This window comes from Geotrypetes seraphini, chromosome 2 (genome assembly GCF_902459505.1).
Source record: "Geotrypetes seraphini chromosome 2, aGeoSer1.1, whole genome shotgun sequence".
In the NCBI taxonomy this organism is placed as follows: domain Eukaryota; kingdom Metazoa; phylum Chordata; class Amphibia; order Gymnophiona; family Dermophiidae; genus Geotrypetes; species Geotrypetes seraphini.
In genome coordinates this window covers 184476457-184502022 of record NC_047085.1, presented here as the reverse complement: position 1 = coordinate 184502022, position 25566 = coordinate 184476457, and the positions used below count along the sequence as shown (strand labels likewise).

General features: G+C 40.7%; 1 protein-coding gene across 1 annotated transcript in view; it reads left to right on the top strand.

Moving 5' to 3' along the window:
• The window catches only part of MRS2 (magnesium transporter MRS2), a 41906-nt gene that overhangs the window by 14102 nt on the left and 2238 nt on the right, over positions 1-25566 (top strand). The window contains 7 exon segments of the mRNA XM_033929397.1: positions 1190-1302; positions 5409-5582; positions 8792-8922; positions 12720-12836; positions 17749-17901; positions 19761-19878; positions 23830-23943. Of these exon segments, the coding sequence (XP_033785288.1) occupies positions 1190-1302; positions 5409-5582; positions 8792-8922; positions 12720-12836; positions 17749-17901; positions 19761-19878; positions 23830-23943 (920 nt within the window).

Genomic DNA, 25566 nt, shown 5'->3' with positions numbered 1-25566 from the left:
ATTGTGTTGATTGGGCAAGGTAGGTAAAGGCTGTTGCAGTAGTCTACCATACTTAGCACGAGGGATTGGACAATGATCCTGAATTGGTCTTTATTAAAGAATTTTCTTATTTTTTAAATAAATTAAATGTAATTCTTTCCAAAAGCATAAAATAGCCCTAACTCCTATAGTTATTAAAGTGTCAAATAAATAATCATTTTTTGAAAGTGAATCTTGCAAACATAATGATTTTAAAATTAAAAATGTAAAACTTATAGGAGTATGTAAATGAAATATAGTACAAATTGTGGTCCATATCTGATTCCAAAAATTAGTGATAACATTTGCATTCAAATAAAATATGTTTAAGGGTTCCTTTTACTAAGGTGTGCTAGCGTTTTTAGCGCACGCAAGAAATTACCGAGCGCTACGCTTCTAAAACTAATGCCAGCTCAATGCTGGCGTTAAGGTCTAGCGCGTGTGGCAAAGTAGCGTGTTAAAGCCCTAGCGTACCTTAGTAAAAGGAGCCCCTAAGAGTCCCAACTTGTTCATTACAAAATGCTTTATGGATGTGGACCTTGAATGAATGGCTATACAAAGACTGGAATTAATATATATGTATAAATTGTCCCAAAGAGAAATATTCCAGTATAATAATCTTGATACACTCCAAATTCATAAGGAGGAATGAGATACGCGATCCTCAGAGGGTCAAAAGCCCAAAAGTTCAAATGGGTAACAACCCATAGAACCCAATCTTCATGGGATCCAAATGTATCTTCTTTATTATATTATTCTTTTTATACTTAATCTTCTATCCAAAAATAGATCATAAATAGTTTTTACTTAGCTTGTATTTAATTCATAACAGGGAGCGCCTCCACCAACATGGACATGTTGGACAATTTATGGATGTGGACCAGCATTCCTAGGAAAAATGTAGAATAAAGGATTTTTATCTACATATTGAAACTGTTGGAATAGAATAGAAGTAGCGTAAATCATGTGCACTGCTCTGGTGATGTTTGTACTACCCTGGTGCTATACCTGAGGTTGTATAATTAGTCTTTTTTTTAAAAAAAAAAACACCTTGTTTTCATTCTTTAAGAAAACTGGAATCATTTCTTTGTATACAAGAACGATTAATCACTCATTTTTAAATTCGTCAGTAAGGTTTCATGGTTTGATTTTTTTTTTTTTTTTTTGCCAGAGCGAAAGAAAACAGAGTTGTATCAGGAGTTGGGTCTCCAAGCACGAGATCTGCGGTTTCAGCATTTAATGAGCATCAGTGCTAGAAACAACAGGATTATCGTGAGAATGGAGGTAACGATGTTATTTCCGTCCTAATTTACGTTTATTTTAAGTCTCGGGTGTAGTTAATGTGGGCTAGCATTAAAAGATGGGTAATTTTACCACGAACCCATGCTAATGTAGCTTTTGGCTCTAAAAGTATATGGACTTTTGCTGATGTTTTGTTATACATAATGAATCCAGTACAGTCGATATCTCCCCTCTTGATCTTAAGAATTTTGGATTGCTTTCAGGCTATTCTGTGAACTGGGATAAAAATGAGGTGATGCCTTTAAATCTACATTGTACAAATGGTGCTCAACTGAAATTAAATACCTGGGTGTTAAATTCAAACCAATGTATGAGGACACGTTGAAGCTTAATTCACCTCTGTACTGACCAAAATGAAGAAGTTATGTCCTGTCTGATTGCCACTTTGGATGTCATGGTGGGGCAGGTTATAGATGGTACATATAATTGCACCTCAAGTCTTATTTATTTTGTACATATCACCCTTCTCCAAGGGCTTCTTATAAGCAATTGGATACCGTATTGAGCAACTTTTTATGGCACTCACCCCCCACCCCCTCCCGCTTGTATTTCACTCAAGACTTTGAAATCATCAACAGAAGCAAGGGGACTTGGTTTTCCAGACTTCCTAAAGTATGCTGATGTTGCTTTTCTCAAGAAAGCAACTTGATGGACCTTAGACAAGGATGCTACTGAAATTCCTCCTTGGCTCCTAGAATGTGACAGTCCATTTACTCTCTAAAGCAGCCGATTGAGTCGACAGACTTCCCTTTTATTTGCAACTGGCCTACTTTGAAAGTAGCACTTACAGCAGTAAAACAATTTGTCGACATTGTTATAAGATGTCAACAGAGTTATGCTTATAAGATGGATTCTCATGGGAGGGAGGACTCTTGAGTGGGCAGAATTATTGTGGGAGGACTTGGAGAGGGAGGGTTCTTGAGTGGGCAGACTTGTTGGGCCGCCAGCCCTTTTCTGCCGTCATACTCTATGTTTCTATGACATATTGTTGCATCCCTTAAACAAATCTTTGGAAATGCCATTACAGGGAAATGAGAAACTTCTTATTGCCAAATCACTTATTTTTTTTGGAAGGACTGAGTTCATTTAGGCATATGGAGCATTAAGAATGTTCTGAAATTTCATCCTCATCAAGTGACTCAATTCCATGTGCTTCATTGCTTTCAGCTCCCTACCAATTGGTTCTTTAGATGTTTACAGCTACATCATTGCCTCATGAAATAAGCTTTTCTGAACATTCTTTACACTCTCGGACACTAGATTTACCTCAAACCTTGGTTTCTGGCTGCCCATGAAAGTCATGTTTTATCTCCGATCTATAGGAAATTTGTACTGTAGATTCTCATCAGAGAAAGGGTTTTAGCAAATCTGTCCATTTGGGAACATGAACTTGAGTGCGAGCTATCCTGTGAGGAGGAGAGAGATTTTGGCCAAAAATTAATAGACCCTTTTGCTTCGGTCGTCGTGCTTTGTATTACAATAAAGCCATGTTGACTCCCATAAAAAGTCAACAATCCAATGCCTCACTTTTTTTTTTCAATTGCTGGTCCTGTAACAGTCAATCAGGCACTCTTTATGATATGCTTTTTTTTTGCTTGCTCTGCCCTGTCTCAATATTAGATTGATTTTTGAACTATTGTCGCACAGGTTATTCCTTTATACAGAGTCCTTTATCCTTTTCCATTATTATATTTCATTATATTATTACCTTTCTTATTTCTAATCTTAATGTATATTTTCTGTAAACCGCTTAGAACCTAACGGATGTAGCGGTATATAAGAAATAAATTACATTACATTACATTACATATATTGCACTCACTTAGACAGTCAGGTACCATACATGATGATTTTAGACACATATTTGATATCTTGGTGGTCTTGTCACTGGAAGAACACACACTGCATAACAATGCATCGTTGATAGCATTGTTCCCCTTATCCCCCAATATGAACATCAGTTGGTGGAAGCATAATAACAGTCTGACTCATTTTCATAGAATACGGCAGTCTTTTGTAAATTTCTGTGAGTTTGGCACTCCATTGTAACCCATTTATTTGGTTTCTGGTCAATTGTTGTTGTTCCTTTTTTTTTTTTTTTTATTTATATTTTCAAATAATTACATACAAAATTGTACAAGAAATATTGAATACATCTTTTTCAATTCATTGTTAACAAATGAATATGAAACAAAAAGAAGAAGAAGAGAATCTCTTAGATATAGAACCTAACGGATGTAGCGGTATATAAGAAATAAATTACATTACATATAGTCCACCTGTGAGGGAGAAAAAAGCTTAAGAAACCTCCTTGTGGGAATCAAGGATCAAAAACTAATATGTAATAAAAGGAAATTAGGCTCGAACATACATCATTCTTATCATTCTATAACCACATTATACAACTTCAGTTTCAGTCTGGGCCACGGTAGAAAGCCCTTTACCTTCCAGGAAAAAACCCAATTGGGCCGGTTCAAAAAAGATATACTTATTCCCTTGATAGGAAATAAAACACTTACAAGGAAACCTTAACTGAAAACTTGCCCCTAAAGAAATCACTCTTGTACGGTATGTAAGAAATTCTTTCCTGCGAGATTGAGTCCATTTAGATACATCTGGAAATATATTCACCTTTTCACCTAAATAGGAGACCTGTTTCATTTTAAAGTATAATTTCAGTAACATTTCTTTATCTTGTAGAAACACAAGCGTGACTACCAATGTAGCACGGCCTTGCACCTCTATCACAGATGATTCCAATAATGCAGAGACATCTAACTCAGTCTTTTCCCCTTGAGTATCCTCTACAATCTTTTTTAAATAATAAATTTTTTGTACAGGGGGTAAGTTAGAGTCTGGAACTTTCAGCACCGTTACCAAAAATTTTTTAAACAATTCTAAAGGAGAAAAATATTTAGCAATTGGAAAATTTAAAAGTCTCAGGTTTAAATTCCTTTGTTGATTTTCCAAATTTTCAATCTTTCTCATTATTAGCATTTTGTCAGATGTTTGTTTAACAAGCATAGTCTTCGTTTCATTGGTTGTTTTCTCCAATTTAGATATTTCTTCCTTCTGAAGTTGAGCAGAGGTCTCCAAATGGGTTATCTTAGCAGATAAATTTAAAGTATTTATGACAAAGTTAGTACATACCGCATGTAGGTTTTCTATCGCGGTCCAGATCGAATCCAGAGTCACCGCTGCCTGTTTCACAAGTGGCTTGAGGGGGGAAAGAAAGCCTGTTGGAAAATGGCTCCTTCTACGTGGGTTAACCCGCTAGTTCCCTCGCCCTCACCACCACTCGTTCTCAGCGGTGAAAATTTCTCCACCTCATCGGCTCCAAAGCTTGAGTCGATGACGACGTGCTGACATCCGGGTTAGCTGAGCGTTCGAAACGCTCCACACCAATCGGTGAGTCCTCCAGACTCGTCTGTCCCGCCTCAGTATCTCCGGGCATAGGGGGAGTATGTGGTCCACGTGGGCTCAACGAAATATCGCTGCCTAAGCTGTGCACTTCCCCTTGCACAGCAACAGGAACACCCGCCGAAGTCTGATGGACTGCGAACGCTGTAATCGCAGTCTGCCGCGGCGTTGAGGTTCCCGGAGCCATTGGAGGATTGCCCCTCGGCTTTCCCCGTCTTTTGGGCATTCCACAGGTATTTAGAAATAATAAGGCAAACAAATTGAAGGAGAAACTTCCAAAACGGCGGGAGATCCCTCAACTCGCGTCCTGCTCGAGCACCATCTTGCTTTCTTCTCCAATTGTTGTTGCTCCTGCCACTTTAACTAACTTTACCATCATATGTTCTGCTATATCTTAATGTTGATGCTCTTTCTTGCTTTGTTCTGATTATTATTGTTTCTTTGAAAAATTCTAATAAAAACTTATTGAGCTAACAACAACGACAATAAAAAAAAAAATGTTTAAATCTCAAGGCAGAAGACACTTACTGTCCTTGTGACAACCATGGTATCCTTGTATGGCAGTGTCAATATCAGATGTTTCCTAAATATCAACTGCTGTATAATTTACATGTTTGTTTGTTTTTGAAGAGAGACCAGAAAATTCTTTTTTTTGCATGTATTTACAGTTTTTGAAAGCTGTGATAACACGAGAGTATCTGTTAATCCTGGATTATCGCCATCTAAAACTGGAGCAATGGCTGTTCAAAGAACTTGCACCACAGCTGGCAGGAGAAGGTCAACTAGCTACATACTCCTTGCCATTTGAATTCAGAGCGATAGAAGCAATTCTACAGTACAGGGTGAGCCTTACTTAATACTGCCTTCTGAATAAGCTATACACAACTAAAACGTACGTTTACATCTTTTGTCATTGTATTTAATCAAATTGAAAAGTTCACATTTACAGTGTAAGAAGATGGCACATTTCCTGTTCCTCCATTCAAGAATGTCTGTTTGGGAAACAGGTTTGTGGAATCAGAATCAGTAAAAATGTACTGACTCTGATTCCAGCTTCAAAATTTTTTTTAAAAACCCCATTATAATGTATGGTAAATTTATCATTTTATAATTATATATACATATATTTGTCCTGGATCTCAAGTTATATATTTTACAGAATTTTAGATCCAGAACAAAAAATTTAAAGTCTAATATCTGTAGGAATCAGAGTTGGACAGTAGAAAAAGAGAAGTCCCAAGTTGGAATTGAAGATACGGTATACCCACACTGCAGCTCTGCTGGGAACCAGATGGAAAGAGATTAGGTGAAGTGTCTTGGTAGGGTGGAAGAGGCTATCAGTGAGTGGGGAGTCTATATACAGTCGACTCCGCTTAAGTGCACGCCCTTAAGAACGGGTCTCTACGTGCGCTTAATAGGAGTGGGAGGGGGAGGGGAGGGGGCAATGTTCCCTCTAAGCTGTGCGCTTGTGCGCGCGCACACAACTTGCCGAACCCGCGCACACAAATTAAAAAAGCGCGCCCCAAAAAATAAATTTTTGCCTAAAATGATTTTCATTCTAAAATGAAATGTTGCAGAAGACCAGCTGTTCCAATTTCCCATTTATCACATTTATTGATGCGCTATAATATAAATTTTAAGTCATTCACATGATTCCGTTATCTTTGGCAGTTGAACTTGACACGTCACGTGCCCCATAGGGCCATAGCCTATGGCCCATAGGATATGAAACACTTCCGATTCTTTGACTTCCTGAAGTTCCGCCATATTGTTTATTTCGTGGAATTGTAGTGTGTAGCGTGGTACTGCGGTTGTATAACTGCTATTCGTTTATTAAATTGCAACCAGTTATAACTCTTAAAATGTCTAAACCGCAAATGGTGAAAAGTGTGAAACGCAAGAGAGCAGCAACAGCTTTTAGGTCTGAATGGCTTGAAGAAATTGTTGAAATGGAGACACCGGAATCTCAAAATACAATGCGTGTTCGACTTTGTGAAATATTTACCTATGACGAAGACGATGGAGTTGTGTGTTGTTATTGTCAAGATGCCAAAGCAACTGGAAAATTCTCTACTGGAAAAACAGTTAGAAGCATGTGATGCTACATCAATAGTAACAGCAATTAGGGAATTCTATAGGAAACATAAACTTGACCTGAATAAAATGGTTATGTTCACCTCTGATGGTGCCTCTGTTATGTTGGGCAAAATAGATGGTGTTGCAGCACAGCTGAGAAAAGACATTCCACATTTAGTGCAGCAACATTGTGTTGTACATCGGGAAGATCTGGGACTTTCTGATTCATAGAAAGAAGTAAAATTGATGAAAGAAGTAGAAACTGTAATGAGAACTGTGTACACGGTGTTAAGAACATAAGAACGTAAGCAGTGCCTCTGCCGGGTCAGACCACAGGTCCATCACGCCCAGCAGTCCGCCCCCGCGGCGGCCCAACAGGTCATGACCTGCCTGAATCACCAGAAGGGGCCCCCTTGCCCCCTAGGTTTCTCATCAAAGTCCTATCTTCCCATCAAAGTCCTAACCCTCGGTCTTCTACTAAACGATGCAAATTTCAAGAAATAGCAGATGCATCTGAATGTGAATCAATTGCTTTCAGACTTCTGAATGAAGTGCGCTGGTTATCTAAACACTTTGCACTTAAAGCAATTATTCGAAATTATGATCCCCTGTTAAAATATTTTGAAGAAGACAAAGATAATGATCCTATTGCAAAGTACTGCTATAAGAAGCTGAACAGTGAACAATTTCATATTACACTTGAAGTTTTGAATGATGTCTTATCAGAACTGGCTTCCTTAACTATGGCATTTCAAAAACGTGTTTTGACACCATTGGAAGCTTATCATCTTGCACAGGGTAAATTGAACAAACTTCGAATGCAATACTTAGGCAACAAGGTTAAGTGGAGTGATAAAGTCAACAGTCTTCTTGACAACAGGATGAGGTCTGGAGAAAAAGTTTCAGTGGATACTAATTCCATATTAACTTTCATCAACGTGTTTGCATCTGGGTGAAAGATTTCCTGAAAATGAAGTTGAGGAATGGTCTGCTTTTGACTGTACAGCAATATCACAATGCGACTTTGACTTCGGAAATGGACATATCAGATCTTTTTGTTTAAAGTATAAACAATTTTTTCCGGAGGAAAGTGTTATTATTCAGCAATACAATGACTTTAAATTCCTTGTTGCAGAAAAAATCAAAAGTAATCTGATAAACAGCTTTCCAGATATGATATTTGCATTTCAGAATGATCAATTTGCAAATTTAGCAAAATTGATGGACATTGGTGCCACATTCTTAGCATCTAGTTCAGATTGTGAGCGTGGTTTTAGTCTAATGAACAATTTGAAGACTAAACAAAGGAATCGTTTACATTTAGAGCATTTGGAAATGCTGATGCGTGTTAAGAGTCACCTTCAAGATGGAGACTCAACAGATGTTGACAGAATTTATTTGGACTAGATAAATATGAAAGATCGCAGGGAAAATCGTTGAAAACTAAATTGCTGTTATTTTCTAAATTTTAAGTATAAATTACAATGATACCTTTTTATAGGTAGCGCTCAATGAAACATGATTTATGTTTATTGAAATGAGACTTTATGTTACATAAAGTGTAACTAAAATTACATTGTGTTTTCGTTAATTCAGACTAAACTCAAAGACCTGCCCATAAATGCCCATAACTGAACTCCGGGCCCTCTGGCAATCATTTTTATAGCGCACACAAATTTAGTTTTTCTTTAAAATGCGCACAGATGAAATTTTTTGCGCACACAGCCTATGAAAAATTAGAGGGAACATTGGTAGGGGGAGGCTGTAGTTAAGCCGGCTCAGTTTAAATATGGTGCATGGGCTGCTGGCGCCTAAAGTACAGGAAAGCTATGCTTGAGTGGAAGCGGAGCACTCACTTTCCCAGCTGGCATATTTGCACTTATCTGATCGTGCCACCTGCTTATATTTCAGAGCCCCAGTAATTTTAAAAGGGCAGTGGTAATCCTTTATAAAGGATACTTTTTTCCCTCCCTAGATCAACTGTCTTCAGGAAAGACTTCAAGTTTTGCAGCCTCATATAATGGAGACGCTGGAATCTCTAGTGGACCCTAAGCTTTTTTCAGTGGATAGGAGCAAACTACATGTTCTTCTACAAAACAGCAAGAGGTAACTGAGAATCTAGTTGGTGTGTATAAATATGGATTTATAGCATTTCTTTATTCAAACAGATGCCTAATAAGTTCTTCAATTACAGCTCTTCAGAACCATATGTGGAGCCACCTCTGGTTTGAATTGTAGGTATGCTACATGACATCTGACTTTGAAGAGAGGGGAAAACTACTAATGATGTTAACCCAGATATACGAAGACTTCTGTAGAATCACAATTATGTTGATGCTCATATTCTGTTTGTTCGCCAAGCTTAAGAGTTACAATATTTTTCTCCAGGAAACCCCTGCCTCCAGCCCCACCCCCACAAAGCCTTCTCTCTTCTTCCGGATGAGCTCCAGCCGCATCTGGAGGGCCTGGAGCATGCACAGATGTGTGTGGCATCATCTGCACATGCTCAGAGGCCCTCTAGATGCAGCAGGAGCTCATTGGGGGATTTCCAAAACCCAGACAAATGCCGGATTTTGGAAAGTCCAGCCGGGAGCCCAGACAGTCCTCTAAAAAGAGGGCATGTCTGGGTTTTCCCGGACATCTGGTAATCCTAGCCAAGCAATTAGATATTCAAACCTCTTACCTACACAATATTTTGGGCAAAAGGCATTAATTTCTTGCTGCTTCTAGAAGAGAGAAAGTTCAACTTTCACTCACTTGTTACTTTTTTTTTTTTTTTTTTTAATGTAATGAACATACACCCAAAAGAAGAAATAGCATTGCAGTAATTTTTTTTAACTCTTCATATAAGCTTTTTCCTTAGTCATACCATTACCAAATGTATATCCAATGTGACCCCCATCTAAACATTTAAAAATCCATGTGACCCCAGATGAAGAAAATAAAACCAGCTGATCCTCAATCCCCTCCCTTCCTCCCATCTACGTCTCTTGCTTATCCAAAGTATGAAAACAGTAGCAGTCAGCCCAGGACCTTATGTGATAGTATATGCTCAGATCCCACTACATTGGCTAGGTTTCGAGTTAGAGAATGACACAGGGACAAATTTTTCCCCTGTCCCTGCAGGAACTCAATTTCCCTATCCCATCCCCTTGAGTCTTCTTAGGTACATGTCTTCACTGTCCCTGCCCCATTCCTGTAAGCTCTGCCTTAACCGCACAGACCTCGAACACTTATGATTTTAAAGTGTTTGAGGCTTGTGCAGATGAGGACAGAGCTTACAGGAATGGGGCAGGGACAGTGAAGACATGAGTACCTTTTCCTGAATTAATATTTTAGGGTATTGTACCTAAGAAGACCTTTTTCAGTTTCCTTTTAATTGGAGACACTGTAGTGAATGAGATTTATATGTACAGCTCATGGCTATGTGAATATATTATGAGATGCTGGCAATTATTCGGTGATAAAATGGTAAAGATAAAGCTTGCCTTGTAGCTCTGTAGCAGTGCTGATCGTTGGCATGTGAAGAGTTTTTGTAGTTAAATTTACACATCGGATTTTCTACATTCACTCTTCTGTGGATTGAGCAAAGGCAGTGTTCACAGTCCCTCATGCAAAACTGACGCTGGTCAAGGGTGATAACCCGGTGACTGGATTTAGCAGCCATTATATGAATGCATGTTCTTTGGCTTCAGGACCAGTGCTGTAATGAGAGGGATGGTCTAATTGCACTTATTTCATTATCGCTGTTTACAGCCTTAAACAAGTCTTTTCACCCTCCATTGGCTTCAGTGAAATTTAGAGCAGGAGTGAGGCATACCTTAGACTACCTGACCACCATATAATATCTGCTTAGGATCCCTGTGGGAGCATATAAGCGGTATATAAATACCTTAAATAATCTAGTATGCCCAATTACCTGCATATAAATGTAAACTGCTTTTGGTTCTACCACAGAAAGGCAGTATATCAAGTCTATGAACCTGATTCCTGATGCTTACATATTTCCTTCAAAAGTGACACTGCTCATGTTGGGTAGGTTTAATAGTAATATCAGGTCTAAAGCTGTAAAAACTGACTCGTTATTAAGAAAGACATGAGGAAAGCCACTGTTTGTCCTGGATCAATAGCATGGAATATTGTTACTCCTTGGGTTTTGACCAGGTACTAAGGACCTGGATTGGCCACCGTGAGAATAGGCTACTGGGCTTGATGGACCATTGGTCTGACCCAGTAAAGCTATTCTTTGTTAGATTATCTGCACTCACTATTTAGTCAAGGTAGAAGCGCCTTAATTTTGCAGCTAGATCTGAGCAACACCTTCGATCTAGTAGATCATACCATTCTTTTAGATTGTTTGGAATCCATTGGAGTTGCGGGAAATGTTTTGAATTGGTTTTGTGGATTCCTGGGTTCAAGATCGTATCAGGTGTGTATGGAAGATACTTTGTCCTATTGTTGGGAAAATTCCTGTGGGGTTCCTCAGGGTTTGCCTTTGTTTCACCCTCCCCCCACCCCCACCCCCCTTTCTCTGGGAAATCTGCTGCAAAGTCTAAAGCTTAAGTTCTACATTTATGCAGATGACATTACTATAGTTATCCCGTTAACCTATCTGTCACCTGAGTTTATAAATTCGTTAGTGACCATTTTAAGTCAGATCGAACTCTGGATGACCACTTTTAAATTGAAACTAAATGCGGAAAAAACTAAATTCTTTCTAGCAACTCCCAACGATAAGATCAAAGAAACAATGATTCAAGTGAATAGTTTGGATTACAGTATAGAACAATCCATAAAAATACTGGGTGTGACTCTGGACAAACATATCACATTGGAACAACATACGGATTTATTGTTTAAGAAATGTATTTCGGTGCTTTGAAAGCTTCGCACCATTAAGAAATATTTTGATGAAACTTCTTTTCGTTTATTGGTACAGTCCTCAATGTTAAGTATTCTTGATTACTGCAATATTATATATTTAGGTGCTTACAAGAAAATGCTTAAAAAATTGAAGGTGATTCAGAATACTGCTGTTCGCCTCATTTTTGGTGTAAAAAAATGGGAGCATATCACTCCTTTTTATCAGAAACTTCATTGGTTAGAGTCTAGAATTTTGTTTAAATTCTATTGTATTTGTTATAAATCAGTTTTTGGTATGTCACCTGGGTATCTTGTTCCTCACTTTTCTTTGAATCACTCTAACACACAGGTGTCAAAGTCGGTCCTCGAGGGCCGCAATCCAGTCGGGTTTTCAGGATTTCCCCAATGAATATGCATGAGATCTATTAGCATACAATGAAAGCAGTGCTTGCAAATAGATCTCATGCATATTCATTGGGGAAATCCTGAAAACCCGACTGGATTGCGGCCCTCGAGGAGGGACTTTGACATCCCTGCTCTAACAAGAACACAGGCAGAGTGCACCTGTTTACATATCCCCCTATAAAATCTTGTCGTTACAAGAAGTTTTTTGAGATAACTCATTTCAGGCCACTAAACTGAATGTATGGCTTGGAAAAACTATGTTAGAGGTTTCTTCCTATTTTGATTTCAGAAAACTGTTAAAGACACAACTATTTGATAGGTTGGTATCTTAATGCATCCTGTTTTAACTCTATCAAGTTTTTTCTTATTTTAACCTGATGTATTTTTATCTGCTTGTATTTTTAGCTGCATTGTATGTATTAGCTCTACTTTTTGTGAACTTTCTCAGTATGGCAGTATACAAGATTAAATTATTAATATTAAATGGGATTTCCCAAATGTCCAGTCCCCTTTTTCATTTATCTGTATTTTGTCATCTTTTAGAATTTTATGATATAATAAACAGTAAAAGAAGGTTGACAATTGGAAGTTGTGAGAGTTACAACCCACTGATCTAAGATTCCACTTTCTTCCAGCCTGTCAGAATTAGAAACCGATATTAAAGTCTTCAAAGAGGCCATTTTAAAAATCTTGGATGAAGAGGAATTAATAGAAGAACTCTGTGTCACTAAGTGGACTGACCCACAAGTATTGTAAGTGACCTGCTAGGATGGGTATAATTTTATTTGTTAAAATTTCTAAACCCTTCCCAGACTGCGGTCTGGTATGCTGCATTTTAAAAGAAAACACATATAATAACCTCCAATACTGAATTCCAGCAAATTTAAATTGGATCATCAAAGAGAGGGTACTACATATTTGTCATGGATCCATTTTTTATTTATTTATTTATTTATTTATTTGCAGTCATTTCAAAACAATCTTACTATAAAAAAGAATATCCAAATTTATAGGAGGCCCAGTAACTGACGTGATATGTGTCGGGATGCTGCATCAGGGATAGCAACTTCTGAAAGATCAATATAACAGGTCAATCAATATCTGATGTGTCTTCATTCGTACAACATTTCTCAGTGCACTCTGATTTGAAAGTCCTGAAATTATATCATTCCAAATGAGTGTGTTTCATTATTTTTATAGTAAAATTGTTTTGAAATTGCTGAAAAAATTGATCCATAACAAATATAGGATGTATTGAGGGATGGGCTGTCCATTTGCAAAAACATAAAAAATGTCAACAACTTGGAATTTAGCACAGGAACTTTTGGTAAGACTGTTTCAAGTAGAGAAGAAGAGATGATAGCAGTATGCTTGCGGGGTCTCACTTTTGGTTAAAGTGTTCTTGTCAAAGGTCATCACTACTCAAGTGTGATAAAGCCATATTAAAAGCCTTATTATCTCACATAATAAGGGCCAGATTCTATAAATGGCGCCTAACTGTACCTAATGTTTAGGTGCTGATCCACGTGGTTGTCAATCAATCGCTAGGCGTCCTTTATAGAATCACGCCTAGCAGTGCCTAAGTAGACTTAGGTGTCACTAGGTGCCCTAGAGCAGAGGTTCTCAACATGTGGTATGTGTACTCCAGGGGGTACGCAGTGTTGCAGGTTTCCCAACTTCCTTCTGCCATCTTGTATCTCTCACCTTCCTCATCTTCTCTCCCCAACCTCTCCCAGACCAGCATTGGCAGCTCACTGTGTGCTTTTAACTTCCCCACACAGCCGCCTCTAGTATTAGTTTAGCTATCGATTCCATCAGGCAGCCTTGGGGGCCTTTCCTAAGCTGGCGGCCCACCTCCAATGATGCAACTTCCTCTTTTGTCAGAGGTGGGCCGGCCTAGCAAAGGCCCTGAGGCTGCCTGATGGAAGCAACAGCTAAACTAACGCTAGCGGCAGCTGTTTCAGAAAGTTAAAAGCACACAGTGATTCGCTGCTAGGGAGAGGAGAGGTACTGCTGGACATGGGGGAGAGGTGCTGCTGGACACGGAAAGGGAAAGAAGAAAATATGCTGCTGGAACTGGCAGAAGAGGAAGGGAAGGGAAAGGTGCTGTTGGACTTGAAGGAGAAGGGGAGGGAAAGGAAAGATGCTGCACACTGGAGGAAAGGGTGAGATGGTGCATGGGGAGAGAGCATATTAATTGTAAGGGGGTTGGGGAGGGAAGGAAGGAAAGAAAATTATTAAAAGAGGAGGGAGAAATGAACATGGGGTGGAGGAGAGGGAGAAATGATGCAAGGAGAGAGAGCATATTAGTTGTGAGTGGGGTTGGGGAGAGATGGACTGGGGGGTGGGAAGAAGGGATGTCTCACTTGAAGGAAGGGGTAAGGAGGAAGAGAGAAAGTGTGCAGGAGGCAGAAAGTGTTAGACTCAGGGAGAGATAGATGGAGAGGGCAGAAAGGAGGGAAGGAAAAACGTCACACTCAGGGGAAGGGAGAGAACAGAGAGTGACAAGTTGGAATCATGGAGAGAGAGAGAGATGTTGGTTGGGGGGAAGAAAGGAGAGCCGGAAGACAGGAAGCATGCAGGAGGAAGAAAGAAAGAAAGAAATGTTGGACTGGTAAAAAGAAGGGAAAAATGTTGGACTGGGTGGGGGAGGAGAAGAGATGCCAGACTAGGGAAAGGATGTGAGTCTGGTAGTGCTATAGAAATAATTAATAATAATAGTAATAGAGAGAGATGCCAGACTGGGACAGAGAGGAGAGAGATGTCAGAATGTGGGAAGGGAAGGAAAGAGATGTTGAACCACTGGGAGGAGAGAGGGAAGAAGACTGATGTTAGACTACTGGGGCAGGAGCAAATGAAGATAACTCCTGCCCCGCTTCACCACTAGACCACCAGGGTTCAAATGTATGTTATAGAGGGGTCCAGGAGGCAGGAGAGAGGTGGGGTGGTTAACAGTTGGCTGGGACAGGACGCAGGAAGGATCGCTCCTATCCTGGCCCACCAGGGTTTAAGGGAGGCTTGCAGCGGGCATAGAAGGCTGGGTGCAGAGCTGTGCAGGAAATGTAAAACCTTGGATTTACTTGAGACTAGGGATGCTTGTTTTTGGAAATCTCTCCTTTACTGATGTATGGATCAGTTTTGTTTCAGTATTTTCTGCTGTGTCTGTAAAATGGATTGTGATTGTACCTTGTCTCAAGTTGCCTTAAATAAAGTTTCAAAAAAAAAAAAAGATCAGTTATTTTATTGTTAATCTTAGTAGTTAGATCTCATAGAATAATGTGGGAACTGTGCTAAAATTAGCAAGTTAGTGGCAACCAGTCTTAACAGTAGCCCATATTGATATCTACCGTTATCTACCTGAGTATGAAAGAAAGTAGCAAGCGTGTTGAAACACGTCTGTGCATGTTGTGACATGTCTCAAGGGTATCCAACACTCGCTGGGGAGCTCAGCAACAAAGTAATCACCAAGGATAATGTGATGCAAAGTAACAAAAAAGAAGCAAGCCCTGATTTTCAACAATGCGTCGCCATCGGTAGTGCTTCGAAAAAAAGTTTTATGAGAGAGCAGACTTAGAGCAGCAGCCCCAGCAGTAGACGTCGCTCCTGTTTTCAGAACACAGCGCTGTTTGAATGACTTTTATCATAGCAAAACTCCAGCTGTTGAAAAAAATGCTTATCAAAGATTGAAAAGAACTTATGTTTGCAGGAGCTGAGCAACACTTGTGCGGGAGACGTTTACTGCTGGGGCTGCTGCTCTAAGTCTGGTCTCATAAAACTTTCTTTCTGAGCACTACTGAAGATGACACATTGTGTATAATTGTTTGAAAACCCGACATTGTTTCTTTTTTTTTCTTTTTTTTATTTTGTTACCATGTCTCGAGGGTACTCGTGCATGGTTGCAGCTTAGTGCGAGTCTAACATTCCAAGAGACAGGATGTCAGCAGAGTCCTCGTGTGAATCAAGTAGGAAACTGCTTGATTTGGAGTAACGTTCAGTGATAAAATTTCTCTCAAAAGATGGGAAAAAGTCAAAGGAGATCCATGAACGCACGACTGCAGTTTGTGGCGAGTCTGCCCTATCGGACTACAACAGTGCATCGCAAACTGTATGCCTCCGGAGATTCCAAGTGTGCCATGGCACACTGAGGAGGAAGAGCAGCGCTGGCCCAGCTGGCTTGCTTACAGGACCTGCCTCTTGCGGCGAGAGGCATGTTCTGTAGGTTCAGAGGTTCACGTGCCAGCACTGCATAAACCGGCAGCATCTTCTTGCTGCCGTCGCGTGACTCCCGGGACGCCTGCCTTCCTCGTCTTCTCTCCGCACCCCCGGACCAGCAGCGGCAGCTCAGCGTGCTTTTAATTTGGCCACACAGCTGCCGCTAGCATTAATTTAGATGCGGTTTCATCAGGCAGCCTCGGGGCCTTTGCTAGGCCAGCCTCTTTCGATGATGCAGTTTCCTCTTTCGTCAGAGGTGGGCCGGCCTAGCAAAGGCCCTGAGGCTGCCTCATGAAACCACGTCTAAATTAATGCTAGCGGCAGTTGTGTGGCCAAGTTAAAAGCACACAGAGAGCTGCCGCTAGAGACAGGAAAATTACTGCTGGACAGGGGAGGAGGGAAAGGAGAAGGGGCACTGCTGGGAGATGCACGACGGTAGCAGGAAGATGCTGCCGGTAGACATGCAGCACTGGTACATGAACCTCTAGCCCAGGGGTGTCCAACCTGTGGCCCTGTGAAGTATTTTGTGCGGCTCCAGTCGAGGGCGATGCAATGTTTTCCTCTGCTGCCCCGGGTGTTTACCATCTTGCCGGCTCCCTCCTCTGTCTTGCTGCAGTGTTTGCGCGGCCCCCGAAACATTTTTTTCGGTCAATGCGGCCCAGGGAAGCCAAAAGGCTGGACACCCCTGCTTTAGCTTAATAGGACGTGCCTCTAGCAGCAAGAAGCAGGTCCTGAGGAAAGTCAGCTGGACAGCACTTCTCTTCCTCCTCAGTGTGCCGAGGCACACAGCTTGCGATACACTGTACCTAGGTAGTTAGAGACTTGCTGGTCCATCTAGTTTGCCCAGTGAGGTGGACACAGAGCAGTTTATACTCCACCATGGTCAAATACTTGCATCACAAATAAGGCAGTCACACAATCATGGAAGAGTGTTTTAATAACTATGCCGTAACCACTCTTCCTGCCCCTAAGATTTTATCCAAACCACAACAATGGATTTATGTGGTCGCAGAAGCTCAAACTTATGACCTTTCCATAAAATTCTTAAGTTGTCCCGATTGAAAGTATAGAAATCTACAAAGAATCCAGAAGGCCAGATCAAATGCTTTTTTTTTTTCCCCCCTGCAATTTTTAAGGGACATTTCAGCAATTTGAGTAGAATTTTATATACGAGTTTTATATGTCAGAACCAACTGGAGAACAAATAGTCTCCTAAGTTAATATAATTGTTGCTTTTTTTAATCTGCCCCATTAATTGTTGACATGACACCATCTCTTGGGCATTCCTTTCCTTGTGCAGCACATGCACTTTCTTGCTTCTCAGGGGAGAACATATGGCATGTCACACAATTGATCGAAGTGCTTTTTTTTTGTGTATTTTATAATTTTTTTTTTATATTAAAGACATTCCTCAGACATAATAGTAAATTGAGTTCTGTTTCTTGTCTTTAGTGAGGAAAGCATGTCCGGAATTGATCATGCAGAGGAAATGGAGCTTTTGCTGGAGAATTACTACCGTCAAGCAGAGGATCTTGCAAATACGGCTCGTGAGCTGCGAGAGTTGATTGACGACTCTGAAAGTGTTGTTTTCATCAATCTAGACAGGTTTGTGTGGAGGGAGAGGGGATTATTGGTGCAGGTTATTTCCCGGTTGGGTGAAGCTGCGTGCGTTTTTTTTGGGGGGGGGGCGTTGTATAATTCTGTTAGTGATTTTTACTAGGAATTCAGAGGAGTTAGAAGGCTTTGTGAAGATTTCTTGCTTTGTCTTTGCAGCTCTTCAGATTGTCCAAAATTTAGCAGCATGCATATTAATAGGTATTAGATTATTTGAATTGATCACTCCATTATATGCTTTGCACTGGTGGTCACTTATAAGTAAAGTGCCATTTAATATTTGCTCAGCTCTTATTTACTGCCTTCACCCTCTTCCTAATATCCTTGTGGTTTCAAAGGATTTTGTTAACTCTGGGGTCCTTTTACTAAGGCGTGCTAGCCGTTTTTGCACACGTTAAATGCTAACGCGTCCATTATATCCTAAGGACGCATTACTGTTTAGCGCGTGTTAAAACGGATAGCACCTTAGTAAAAAGACTCCTCTGTGTTTCCTCAAAAATATTTCTTTTCTATAAATTTGTGTTAGAAATTTTATTAGAAATGTTAATGTTACAAAATAAATATAACGCCACACAAGAAGAGCAACAAAATGGCCAAACTGGCCTGCCTCAGGCATAGAATTGTCCCGGCTCCAGCGTCTTTCGCCTTGCAAATTTGTATTTGATTACCAGTAGCTGTACATCAGCGTCCATGCATCAAGCACTTGGATTAATATATCTTTGTGTTTGAAGACCCTCCAGACTCCTGAGGCAGGCCAGTTTGACCGAAACATGTACATGTCGAGTCATTGAGTTGTTTGAGTCATTTTTGGATAAATAAAAAGTATATTTCGGGATCAAATTGTGTCCACCATTTTTTTTAGACCCACAACAAATAAAGTAGGAGAGCTTGTTTGTTAAATAATAAAGAACTAGGAAGTCAAAATGATACAACGTTGCTGCATAAGACTCCTAAAGCAAATTTGCGGGTACATTAAAGCACACACTTGTATGGTGAATTCATATACGCTCAGAATTGTGTAATTTGACCGAGAGCCGAGGCTCCTTTAGTCAAACCCACCTCCCAATCATTGTGTATAGTGATTGTTGAAAACGTGCTAATAAAAAGCATAATTCAAAAGGTAAAAAAACTTAGGGCTCCTTTTACGAAGCCGCGTTAGCGGTTTAACGCGCATAATAGCGCGTGCTAATTTGCCAGCCGCGCTAGCCGCCACCACCTCCTCTTGAGCAGGCGGTAGTTTTTCGGCTAGCGCGGGGGTTAGCTCGCGTTAAAAATGTGCGTGTGATAAAGCCGCTAACGCGGCTTCGTAAAAGGAGCCCTAAGTTTTTTTACCTTTTGAATTATGCTTTTTAGTAGCACGTTTTAAACAATCACCATACACAATGATTGGGTGATGGGTTTGACTATAGGAGCCTCGGCTCTCGGTCAAATTACACAATTCTGAGCGTATATGAATTCACCATACAAGTGTGTGCTTTAATGTACCCACAAATTTGCTTTAGGAGTCTTATGCAGCAACATCATACCATTTTTTTTTTAGTTCATTTCCACTCCTAGTTTCGCGGCTTAAAGAGTTGCTCCTGCTTTGCTGTCTTTCCTTTCCCACCCCAGGACAGCTGGAAATGGAAGCAGAGCCAGACTGTGACCCAGTCACTGATGTCCTGTTTCTTAGTGGTGTCTTGGAAAACACTGAATTAGGACACCTGAATTTTTTATTTATTTTTTTTTTTTTTTTAATTACTTGTGCTGACGTGAAAAAAAAAAGTTCAAAGCAATGTTTGTTTTGGAGCATTTAGCAAATGATGGGTAATGTTTTTCAGTTCACTTTGAATTCTCTTGTCCCTTTCTAGCCACCGCAATGTTATGATGAGGTTGAACTTGCAGTTGACCATGGGGACCTTCTCTGTCTCTCTCTTTGGGTTAATAGGAGTAGCGTTTGGTATGAACTTAGAATCCTCATTTGAAGAGGTAAGGCCTAATGAACTGTGATGTGATGGTTTTATTGTTGAGTTATGTATTTTGAGAGGAAACTCTAGAGGGGGGAGAGGGCAAGGAATGAAAGGTGGTGAAAGGCTCAGGAGTAATCCAAGGAAATACTTTTTTTTACAGAAAGGTTGGCAAATGTGTGGAACAGTGTCCCAGTGGACAGAAAGACTGTGTTTTAATTCAAGAAAGCGTAGGAAAGGCACACGGGATCTCTTAGGGAGAGGAAGAGATAGTGAATGCTCTGGATGGACAGACTAGATGGGCCATTTGACCTTCATCTGCCATCCTGTTTCTATGTTGGAAAGTAAACGCTGTTTCTGCTGATGACTCGCACAGTAAAGAGAGTGAAATTTTCCATTAAATGCAGTTTGTAGTTGAGAAGACAAGATCCAAACTGATGGAAGGAGAGATCAAGGATAGTGGCAGTGAGGTCTAAGCAGGTCGTTGTGATCAGTTGCAGGGAAACACTGGAACTGGCAGCAATTGGCTGGTGTGGGGAAAAGAAATAGGTTTAGGCCGCAGTGGTGAGCAGTGTTTCTCTTGTCCCTACTGAGCTGCTAACTAGCAGCAGGTCCACTGGCAAGACAGAGCAAGCGATTCTGCATTTTACAAACACATTTTGTTAGAAAGTGCAGGTTTACTGTATATGCTTCCTGGCCACATGGTGCTCCCATTTGTGTCATTTTGCTTGAGAAAATGTGCTGGTGATCCTAAATGAGGATTTGGCTAAACCATGACTCATGGTTCTGGCTCTTGTAAGGACAACCAGACAATACAACACATTGTCAATATATATCTGCTCACACATCTACAGGCAGTCCCCGGTATAAGAACACCCAACTTAACATCAAACTCGTACTGTGTAAAGCTTTACACTCGTTGGGGGTGATGTTTCATCTTTATGCTGCTGACGACATAACAATTTCTTATTCCTGTAAAAAATTCATTTGACGATGCATTGTTATTGTTGCATGACTGTTTTGGCATAGACCTGATATTACCAGATCTATCCAAAAGCTTAAATTATCTTTCCCCTCATTAAAAGGCATTATCTATATTGGAAAATTAGGGAAATCTCTCTACTTTAAAATTACGGAGCTTTGGAATAACTTTCCTGTCCAGCTACGTAACTTGGGCTCTTTCCAATTATTTCGAAAACATCTGAAAACGTGGCTATTTTCAAAAATGTAAATTCCGCTGCTCTCTATCTAACCACTAATTCTTATTATATTTTCCTCTCTTAAACTCTTGTAAACCGTGTTGAGCTCTATCCTTATAGAGAAGATGCGGTATATAAGCTTAAGGTTAGGATTAGTTTAGATCATTCAGAATTGGATGTTGCAAAATCATTTAAAATTAAATGTCGCGAAGACGGAGGTGCTATTTATTGGTCGTGGTAAGAAAGTAGTGTCTTGTCCAGCAGAAATTGTTCTCGCAGATGAGGTGGTTCCAGTACGGGGGCAGTGTAGGTATTTGGGAGTTGTTTTTGATTCCGCTTTGTCCTTAAGGCTCAGATTAAGATGAATGTGCTTCTATTGTATTACTATGAGTTTCATTGATTGTATTACACTGTTGTAGTTTTGAAAATTAATAAAGAATTTTTTTTTAAAAAAAGGTCATTTCTGGTGTGTTTTTTAAGCTTCATTTGGTACGGAGGTTACGTGACTATCTTTCTGGGGATAATTTTCGTTCTGTTGTCACGTTGTTAATTACCTCTCTGCTTGATTATTGGAATTCCATTTATTTGGGTTTGCCCAAATATGTTTTGTGAGCGATAGAGCTAGCTCAAAATGCTGCAGCGCATCCGATTTGTGCATGCCTCAAAGTATGATCACATCACTCCGATACTTTGTGAGCTTCATTGGTTGCCAATTGCATTGCGGGTGGAGTTTAAAGTTCTCTGTTTGATCTTTAAAGTGCTTTAGTCTAGCTGTCCATTGAGCATCCGTGCGTTCCTCAGACAAAATTTGTTTGGAAGTTCCATTATTGGCTGAGGTGTGCCTTCTGGGTAACCGGTGCTTTCGGTCCAGGGTCCAATGCTTTGGAATGTGATTTACATTTTAGGAAAGGGGTGAAGACTCTGCTGTATGAGCACTTTTGGGGGGTAAGGTCTGAAAATGTTTGAATTTTTTCTGCTTGTTATGCTGATTTGTGCTTGTTTTTATTGAGCATGTTTTTTGCTGCAAGTTATGATAATGCTTGTTTTTTTTCTTTTATATTCTGCTTGTAATGTTCTTATTTGTTTGTTTTTATTGTGTATGTATTTTTGTTCCTCGCCTAATTTTGTGGATAAGCGGATTATAAATTATTTAAAATGAATAAACACTTACGAACCGGGGTCCTGCCTCTCCCTTCTTGGGCCAACGCTTCCCCTTCTTCCTTCCTGTCCAAACGCAACCCTCCTCCTCCCTTCCATGTCCCAACACATCCCTCGTTGTCTTTCCCTCCATTCTGCATTCCAAATTTGGGCGTCCTGCGAGTGTTTACCTCCTCTGGCCGGTGCTCTCCTCCCAGTCATACTTCTCTTCACAAAGCTTTAGCCACTGGTTCTTGCTCACATCAGAGGGAAGGCTTCTGGGTCAGCCGTGAGCCATGTGCAGAAATCAGTAGCCAAGGATTTGTGAAGAGAAATGTGACTGGGAGGCGAGAGCCTGTCATAAGAGCCAAACACCTGCAAGAGGCATGATGGGTCAGACTACCAGGCCAGCTTTGAGCCACATGTAGGAACTGCGGCTTTGCAAAGAGAAGTGCAGCTGGGAGGAGGGAGCCAGCCAGAGGAGGTAAATACGAGCAGGATGCACAAATTCGGGATGAAGAACGGAGGGGCGCATTGGGACATGGAAAGGGAAGGTCGCGTTTGGACAGGAAGGGAGGAGGAAGGAGCGCGCTGGCACAGGACGGAAGAAGCAGGGTCGTGGTGGGACACAGAAGGAAGGGAGGGAGGGAGGGAGCAGAAACTTTGGAAAAAGGAGGGAGGGAGGGAGCATGAACATGGGACATAGGATGGAACAATGGAGGGAGTAAGAGAAAGAGATGCTGAGGTGGGGAGGGAATAGAAGGGCAGAATTGTTGGGCATGGGTGTCTGAGAGGGAAAGAAGATGGTACACATGGGGAATTGAAGAAAGCAGGTGAATTGTTGGGCATAGGGAGGGAGAAAATAAATATTGGACACGTTGGGAAAGGCGTGAGGTACAGATGTATGGGGAAGAGAGAGATGAGAGGGAGAAATGTTGGATGTGGTAGTAGAAAGGGAACAGTGGGACGGATGAAGACCAAAAGTAAGTGTAAACCTCCTAACTTTTCTTTTTATTTAAACTACAGTGCTACTGTTTCTTTAATGTTTTTAAAGGCTGTGTACTGTACAGGATCTGAGTTACATACAAATTCAACTTAAGAACGGTTTAGAAAGCGGAACTTCTTCTTAACCCGCTTTGGGGCTTTGCCCACTGCATCTGGCACACTATCAGTTTGGCTTAGTCGAGTGACAAGCATACACTAAGAAGGCTACCCACTGATTGGTAGCCACTGTTTTTAAAATGGCTACAGCTAGATGATCTGCTCCCTAATTCAAGCAGCATTATACATCCCTTTCTCACTTGTATTTTTCCTTTTCATAGAAAGCTCTACTAAGTATAATTCAGAAAAAGCCTTCTTGTTTGGAGTACAAAATATCTACCAAGCTGCTTACTATATTCACACCGTGATGGAAGTCCGCTGCCGCTACAAACGCAGCCTCTCATTTTCAACATCTCCAAAACAGAAGGAAACCATGGTCCTTCGGTAGAGGCTCTGATTCAAAACCGCTTTTCTGGGACTGAGGGCACCAAAGTTTCTGATGTTCTAAGGATCCAGTCATGTGTTTCTCAGACAGGATGATATGTAAATAACTGAACAATGCTTTACTACCTGTGACTGTTAACTGTGTGTTCTAGGATCCCAGAGCATTTTGGCTGGTCACTGGAATTATGTTTCTGGGAAGTGGACTTATCTGGAGACGTCTTCTTTCATTCCTTGGACGTCACCTAGAGCCTTCAGTACCTCCCGCTGTATGTATATCTTTTGTGCTGCTTTATTTGCGATGAAGTATAAAATGATCAGTCTGATATTTCAACATGATTTAACCAGGCAGGAGAGCTTCCCTATCCTCGGATACTCAGCTGAACTTGACAGTGCCACAGTCGGCTTTAACTGCCCCTGCATTGTTGGGCTAGTAAGTGGGCACAGCCTGGATAGTTCCAGTACTTGACCAGTAGGCGGCAATATTCATACCACTAATCGCTTAAATAAGCAACTAAAGTTAAGGAAAGAACAAAAGCTGTTCTAAGATTTTTAGCTGCCAAGCTAACCATGTACTGATCTGAATATTGGTTAGTGGTATTTGGCTTTCTGGTGCCCACATTTCCCTTGTGATCTGGATCCCCCTCCTTCCGCCCACCCATGATGACAGAAAGCTCTGGACTGAGCCACCTGCCAGCCTACCTGGTTTGTCTTTGGGTAGTCTAAGGCAGTGTTTCCCAAGCCAGTCCTGGAGTACCCCCTTGCCAGTAAGGTTTTCAAGATATCCACAATGAATATGCATAAATGAGATCTGCATACAGTGAAGGCAGTGTATGCAAATCACTCCCGTGCATATTCATTGCAGGTGTCCTGAAAACCTGGCTAGCAAGGGGGTACTCCAGGACTGACTTGGGGAAACACTGGCCTAGGGCAGGGGTAGGCAATTACGGTCCTCAAGAGCCAGGTCAGGTTTTCAGGATATCCACAATGAATATGTATGAGATGGATTTGCATGCACTGCCTCCTTGAGATGCAAATGATCTCATGCATATTTATTGTGGATATCCTGAAAACCTGACCTGGCTCCAGCTCTCGAGGACCGGAATTGCCTACCCCTGGCCTAGAGGGTTCTGAGAGCAGGAGCAGTGCCTACTTGCTCCTGACTAGAGAATGACATGGGGATAAATTTGTCCCCGTCCCCGTGAGTTTTGTCGCTGTCCCAGCCCCATTCCTGCAAGCTCTGCTTAACTGCACAAGCCTCAAACACTTATGATTTAAAGTGTTTGAGACTTGTGCAGATTTTTTTAGGCGCTGTAGGTAGAATTGGGCCCACTATGTAGATTTTGACTACCTTAAGGGGATCATTTTATAACAAGGTGTCTATATGAAATGCCCAAAAAAGTACCAAAGCATTTAAGAATTGGTAAACAACTGTTATGGAGGGATTAGGGGAGGTTACTCCTTTAAGCCCTCAGTGGTTTTGTCCCTCCCCCAAATGCCAAACTGTCTCTGTGACAGCAATGGGAAAATACACATTTATTTTTCTAAAATGGAGAAAATAAATGTAGGTGCTTCCACTAACACGTTTATGCTGCTGTTCTACAATGTAAACGTGTAGGTGCTGGCTTTGAAGCTATTAACATTTTCAATTTTTTTTTTTTTTTTCCTAAAATGGGCTGTTTACGCCACCTGCACCTGACATACAAAATTCCATTTCTCCTGTATTTTAAGATCAGCCTCTACATCAGCAGAGACTGTTGTAAAATATAGTGAAACTTGAGACATAGTCGTCTCAGTTCCGACTTCTATGCCCTTTCTAGAATGGGGCTATAGATGTATACAGTTGCACGTTTTCCAAATTTTACGAATTTCTACCTTTTGGTAGCTTACGT